Raw genomic sequence first — 7,599 nt, forward strand, 5'->3', positions numbered from 1 at the left:
AGGGCATGGTATAGTCACATTGACGGATATTTCATGAAGAACAGTTTCAAAAGGTGTCTTTATAAACACACCCTCTACATCAAAGAGAACACCCAATGTGAGTTTTTGGTTGTTTGCTTATATGTTGATGATTTGATTTTTACCGGTAATTGTTCAAGCATGTGTGAAGAATTAAAAAGAAATATGATGCGAGAATTTGAGATGACTGATAAGGGTCTTCTCCATTTCTTTCTTGGTATTGAGGTCAACCAAACAAATGATGGAATTTTTATTTTTCAAAAGAAGTATGCAAAATATTTGCTAAAGAGGTTTAGAATGGAAGTACTACACATATTAGCACACCTATGGAAGTTAGCTTGAAACTTCTCAAGAATGAGGATAAGAAAGGAGTTGATGCAACTCTTTATAGAAGTCTTGTTGGTAGTCTCATGTACTTGACGACCACAGGACCAGATCTTATGTTTGCGGTGAGTATGATTAGTAGATTTATGGAATCACCGAAAATAAGTCATTGGGAAGCCGGTAAAATAATTATAAGGTATGTAAGTGGAACGGTTGATCCATGGAATATGCTATGGAAGAGTTGAAGATTCAACTTTGGTTGGTTATTGTGATAGTGATTGAGGCGGAAGTGTTGATGATAGCAAGAGTACTTCTGGCTATGTTTTTAACATTGGTTCAAGTGCAATTTCATGGGCATCGAAGAAGCAATCGGTTGTTGCTCTTTCTACGGCGGAAGCAGAGTACACGTCATTATCTTCGGCGGGTTGTTAAGCTCTTTGGCTATAATGGATATTAGAAGAACGCAAACATCTGCAAGATCGTGGTACAAGTTTATTTTGTGATAATAGTTCCGCAATCTCACTCACAAAGAATCCATTTTTTCATGGCAAAAGGCAAGCACACAAGGGGGGTTGTTGGAAAACTAAAGATTAAGTTGCTGATATTTTTACAAAGGCTTTGAAGACCGATACATTCATCATGATGAAGACAAAACTCGGCATGGTAGTGGCCCAGCTTAAGGGGGGCTGCTGGAAATTAATCTTGACCACTAGATCTTAATCATCTATCAACTTGACTTTCTTGGGACTTAAGTTACTTACTTTCTTGGAAGCTTGGAAGACAAGTCTTGACCACTTTGGAATTATGTAATGCTTTTATTTTTCATGTGACAGTGTGTTAGTTGTGCTTATGAAAGCTAATAGTAATTAAGAAAAGTTAATTCCGGATTTGAATTGCAGGCCATATTTTAGACCATGTATCATCTTCACATGTAAAAGTTTTTATTGAAATTTGAAGGGGTTTTGAGTAGTGCAACAACTTGGGTTACTTTCTTTGTGTGTTTGACATTAAGAGAACAATTTTCTTCTCTTGAAACTCATCTTCTCCTTCCAACCTAGTTGGTTTCATTCTAACAGAATTGCCACCCTTATAAGTGGGTAATTCCACCCATTTCAGATAAATTGACAGGGATGGTTTTATGTCGGGGTTTTACATGGATGAACGCGCAATAATTTGCAGCGGGAAAAAATGCGTGTGGGGCCTATATGATTGGGTGATCTAAACTGTTGATTTCTGACCATGTAGTCCATTTTAGCCTCACAAATTGGAGGACTGGGATCATCTTGTAGAATTTTTTTTTAGACATGGCCTATCGCCATAGAGGCCCAACAGATGAATGGTTTAGATCATCCAATTATGTGGGTTCTGCATTACTATTTCATGTACATTTTAAATTAGTAAATTTGTTACTTTCGATCAAAGCAAGATCAGTGTATTCAAAGCACCTCTAAAACTATGTAGTTGGGGCTCTAATAATTGATATTTTTATTGGCCGCAAAGTGATATATTTGCCCTCTTTTTTTTTACTTGGGACAACTCCCTCCAATGTATGTACCCGTACTCTTGTACGATGTATTAGATAGTATTGATTATGTGATAAGTGTTATTCATCACCTTGCTCCGTTACCTTAGCCACGAAGCACTTATTTTGTCCATTTCTCTATCCTTGCCCTACGCACATTTTCATTGCAATGTGTTATATCTATCTGACAATAAGAAAACACAGCGGCCTCCTACTACCATTGTCATGGAGAGTCTCTTTGCCTGCATCTGCCTTAGTGTTGTTGCTACTACCACACTAGAATCCGTAGATGTTGTGACCACTGAAGTGACTTTCACTGAAGAGACTAGAGAACTTTTACTATGTCCCTACGTGCAATATGTACTAACATGCAAGGTTTTAAATTTCGACCGAAATCCGAAATCGTATATACCCAAAATGGTTTATATTTTTTGTTTGAAATTTCGTTTTCCAAAATTTCGCCAGGAAATCAAGGAAAATTCGCCCAAAAATCTCGCCTTTATGAATTAAATAATATTTTACAGAAAATTCGGCTGGAATTAAGTATGTAATTAGATAATATTTTTTATGTTTACTGGATTTCGGCCGCGACCGAAATGGGTACCGAAACCGAATTTTAAAACCATGCTTATATGCAGTACTTTAAACAATGTTTCATATGAAAGGTGATAGGGTCCGGACTCAGCACTGAGGGAATCCGGACTCAGCACTGAGGGAATCCGGACTCAGCACTGAGGGGTCCGAACTCAGCATCCAATTAGCTGCTGGCACGTGGCCCTCACAAGGACCGTTGGAAGGCCAACACCTGTCTCCACTAGGTGTGGCACCTGGACCAATCAGGGACCTCCACCTGCCCTCCTTAGGTATGAGACCTGGTCCATACAGAGGCCACCACCTGGCTCAGAACTACCACCTGTCCTAGACAGGTGGCTCAGAATCACTATAAATAGCCTTCACTTGTGCTAAGGTGAGGGTCCTGAAAATCTGAGAACCAAAACTCTAAGCTTTTTGCTCTGACATTGCTCTGCACTCTTGCTCATACTGACTTGAGTGTCGAAGCGCCCGTCCGGAGTATCACTCCGGGTTGGTCCTCTGACCCTTTTCTTTCTTGTCTGTACTCTTGTGCAGCGCAGGACTCAACCAGCCCCTCAGTCGTGGCTTGTTAGCTCGGACCACCCAGCCCTACCATAACCTGTTACCGATTTCAGGCCTAACAGATTTGGCGCCATCCGTGGGACCACGCAACAAAAAGCTGTTCGAAATCTCACCCAGATAAAAATGGTAGGGCAGACCGGCAAGCGAGCACCTCCGACTTCTCGGGCTACCCGGGCTACGGCCCCCCGTGAAGGACGAAGTGAGCGGCTGGCTTCACAGGTGGAGGTCGGGGCGGCCGTGGAGCGGACTTCGCCCCACTCGGACCGTTCAGACCCTACCCCGACCCCAAGGGAGATGCGGGCCCTTTTTCAAGAAATGACTGCTGTAGTTGCGCAGTTCAGGAATGCGGCCCCCGCACTCCAGCAACACCCAGTCGAGGTTTCTCGACCCGTTCAGAGGGGAGAAAGCTCCTGCAGAGAACGCGCGTCTCCACCCTGGGACCAAACTCGTCACTCCACAAGAAGAGACCACCGCTCGCGGGACAGGAACGTGCGCCCTGAGCCTCGTCAGCATCACCGGTCACGATCTCCCTCCGTGCAGAAACGTGGCAGCAAGAGAGACCCTATGCACGGAGAGGGATCGCGGCACCGGCGAAGGAGTCCCCTCAGCCAGTCCGGATCCGCAAGGAGCCCATCAGCCGTAAGGAGTAGACCTGCCCGTCTGGCCGAACAGAGGGATGATCCGATGTTACTGAGAATCCAGAAGATCGATAATAGAATCGAAGAGCTGGCTAGAGATCATGGCCGCCCTGCTTCAAGGATCTTCAGTAGCAATCCCCCTTTCACAGACAGGGTACTCGGTGCGGCAGTCCCCTTGGGCTTCAAGATGCCGCAGATCCCGCAGTACGATGGGACCACCGATCCCGTGGATCATCTGCAGACCTTCAGGACCACGATGCTTCTCCACGGGGCATCGGACGGGTTCCTTTGCAGGGCACTCCCCACCACATTAACTGGAGCCGCGAGAGACTGGTACTCACGGCTGAAGCCCAAGTCTGTGGACAATTTCGACGACTTCGGGGACGACCTGGCCCGGCATTTCATGAGCAGCAGAAGACCTCGAAAGACAACGGCTTCACTGATGGCCCTGAGGCAGGAAGACGGCGAGGCCTTAAAAGCGTTCGTTGGCCGATTCAACAGGGAGGCCCTGCAGGTGCCCAACCTGGATCCCTCCACGGCAACGAATGCTCTTCTGGCCGGAGCCCGGTCCACCGACTTCAGAAGAGCAGTCGCTCGACGCAATCCGCAGTCCTTGGCAGATCTGATGACCGGGGCGGAAGAGTACATTTCCGTCGAGGAAACTCTCGCTGCCCTGGATTCCGTCAGCAAGAGAAGACCAGAGGAGAAGAACCCCGCCAAGCAGCGTAGGGATGACAGACCCCAGAGGAAGGAGAGCAGCCCGTTCCGGAAGGAAAGGAGCTCCCCCCGGCCTCGAAAGGAGAGGAGCCCCCCGACGAGGGAGCGCTACACGCCGCTCACCGCATCTAGGGCTCAAATTTTGGCAGCCATTCGGAAAGAAGACTTCATCCGATGGCCGAAGAAGCAGACGCCAGAGGCGGGCACCCAAGATATGTCAAGGTATTGCCGGTTCCATAAGAGCCACGGCCACGACACCAATGCCTGCATTCATCTCAAGGAGGAGATCGAGCAGCTGATAAGCAGAGGGTACCTTGGGAGGTACTTAAAAAATAATGACAACAGAAGGGAGCGCCAGGACAACCCGAGGCCCAGAGACCGAAGCCCTCGAGACGCCCAACCTGTAATAACCGGTAAAAATATATATTAAAAATAGTCACTATGCAAGATTACTATTTAGAATTACTATTTAAAATACTGTTCATAATTACTATTTAAAATACTATGCAAGATTATTATAAGATTATTATGCAGAATTACTATTCAAAACTACTATTCACAGTAGGACCCACCGAGTACTATTTACAAGCGGGACCCACATCAGCGGGCCCAATACTATTCACAAGCGGGTCCCACACGAGCGGGCCCCACGACCAGCGGGTCCCACACGAGCGGGCCCCACGACCAGCGGGACCCATCCCTAGTGGAAACGAAAATATATCGCACCGACGAAAATAATAATAAACAAATCGTAAATAGTAGCAAAAATACTATTGACCGACGAAAATAATAATAAAAAAATGTTATTTACTATGCAAAATACTGTTAACCGACGAAAATAATAATTTAAAATAGTAAATAGTTTTTACTATGCAAAAGTACTATGCAAAAATACTGTTGACCGACAAAAATAATAATTTAAAATAGTAAATAGTCTTTACTATGCAAAAAGTACTATGCAAAAAAATGTCTATAAATAGAGGAGGAGGAGGAGAAGAAGAGAAGAGAAGAGAAGAGAAGAGAAGAGAAGAGAAGAGAGAGAGAGAGAGAGAGAGAGAAAGAGAAAGAGAAAGAGAGAGAGGAAGAGGAAGAGAAGAAAAAGAGGAAGAGAAGAAAGAGAGAGAGGAAGGAAAGAGAAAATCCACTACCAAGTAAGTCTTTTATAATAGTCTCTCTTTCATGGTTGGTTCTACCACCTAAAATTATTTGAAAGCAATGATCTCTTTCAATGGTTGGTTCTACCACCTAAATTATTTAATGATCTCTTTCATGGTTGGTTCTACCACCTACCTATATTTTATTTGAAGTAATGGTTGGTTTTACCACCTATATGGATAAAGTAATGGTTGGTTCTACCACCTATATACTTAACGGTGAAATACTAGCATAGTAACCGTAAAGTAAACTTTATCAACTTATGGTGAAATGAATAGTGACATGATGGGGCCCACATAAATAGTGACATGATGGGGCCCACATAAATAGTGACATGATGGGGCCCACATAAATAGTGACATGCGGGGCCCACATAAATAGTGACATGATGGGGCCCACATGAATAGTAGCATGTGGGGCCCACATGAATAGTGAACACAGGGAACCTTATTTTAGGACATAAATGGACACAGAAAGGACAAGTGTTGTCTGTGTGATATTAAAAGGACCTAGACTAAAATAAGTTGACCTATTTCACTTATTTGCCTACAGGAGCCATCTCGTCCTACTGCGACTATAAGAAAAGGCAGGTGACAGCTAGACCTTGTCTTGTAATGGTATTCAATATAATTGTCTATGCAATGTAAGCAGGTGACAGCTAGACCTTGTCTTGTAATGGTATTCAATATAATTGTCTATGCAATGTAAGCAGGTGACAGCTAGACCTTGTCTTGTAATGGTGTTCAATATAATTGTCTATGCAATGTATGCAGGTGACAGCTAGACCTTGTCTTGTAATGGTGTTCAATATAATTTTCTATGCAATGTAGCTCTGCTTATAAATTGCCTGATAAATACCTGCTTAGTGAATTTATACTCGCTTGCCTGGAATCAAATGAATTGAAATGAATGCTGGAATCAAATGAATTGAAATGAATGCAGGAAGAAAGGCAAAGGTAAGTAATTGCATACATGTTGCATACATGGGGGAGAGTGAAGGGGAACATAAGGGTGTGGTGGAATCATCCTGGGACCTAAGGTCCAAAGGCCAACGCGAGAAGCGTGTACTGCCTTTCGTTGGCAAACCAACCAAAAAGGGAAAGTATCCCCGAGGGATAGTATCCCCGGCTCGGCAAATGCGAGACCGTAATCCAAGTCCATAACGTCACTGCCTTCAGACAGGGGTAGTGGTTAGCCGTGCGGCAAGGACACCGGCAGAAAAAAATAAAAGAAAATGAAAAAGTCAGAAAAGAACTGACAGAAAAATAAATGGGGGAAAAGCCGGATGTACCTGGGGAATGTGCTGTCTCATTTTATAAAATTGTTGCATACATGCATACATAGCATACATTGAAATTATTGTCACTCCTTTGATTTATATTGCCATGGGCATTGTAATCTTTATTCTAGACATTATTGAAATGTGGATTATATTGTATGAACTGTTTATATTGTCTCTTTTACTCTGCTCGGTCTTTGGATGACCCTGCTTTGACGTTGATTCCTCCACCACAGGGGTTGAGGCATTAGATGGCGGAGCATTTGCAAATGAAGGAACCATGGGATAAGGGACTGTGTGATCAGAGAGTTCGTTCCTGGAGTCCTTGCATTTTGACGTCTTACGTCATGTATCATTTTTAAGTTGTAATAAGATTCTATCGGGATCGTCGTTGATGCTTGTATAAAAAAAAAAAAATAAAAATATTTCCATGATTTTTACTTTCTTTTGCTCGTAGCGACACGACGGAAATCGGGTCGTTACAGTTATGGTATCAGAGCCATACCTCCTCTAGTACGATCTGCCAACAAGGACGTTGGGCCCTTTAAGGGGGGTGGATTGTAATAGTCCCACATCGGAAGCGGAGAGAGAAAGTTCCTGGATTATATGTTGTAGACCCCATTCCCGGGTTTACGGAAAATCTGGTGCTTGAGGGTTGTGTCGTTAAGTAGGGTTAGATAGCTAATAGGTGACATATGATGTGTCACATTTCAAGGGTAAACTGGAAAAAAAAAAAAAAAAAAAAAAAAAAAAAAAAAAAAATTGATAGTGGTCCACCATCAAAGAACTTG

General features: G+C 43.7%; 1 protein-coding gene across 1 annotated transcript; it reads left to right on the forward strand.

The window, feature by feature from the left end:
* Window positions 1-344: 344 nt before the first annotated feature.
* On the forward strand, window positions 345-774 carry LOC143878743 (secreted RxLR effector protein 161-like). The gene is made up of 2 exons (XM_077380987.1): window positions 345-538; window positions 645-774. The coding sequence occupies exons 1-2, from the start codon at window positions 345-347 to the stop codon at window positions 772-774; spliced, it is 324 nt and encodes a 107-aa protein (XP_077237102.1).
* Window positions 775-7,599: the final 6,825 nt, after the last annotated feature.

The sequence above is a fragment of the Tasmannia lanceolata genome, unplaced genomic scaffold (assembly GCF_043159265.1).
Source record: "Tasmannia lanceolata isolate RefF3 unplaced genomic scaffold, GAP_Taslan_0.1 ptg000006l, whole genome shotgun sequence".
Classification (NCBI taxonomy): domain Eukaryota; kingdom Viridiplantae; phylum Streptophyta; class Magnoliopsida; order Canellales; family Winteraceae; genus Tasmannia; species Tasmannia lanceolata.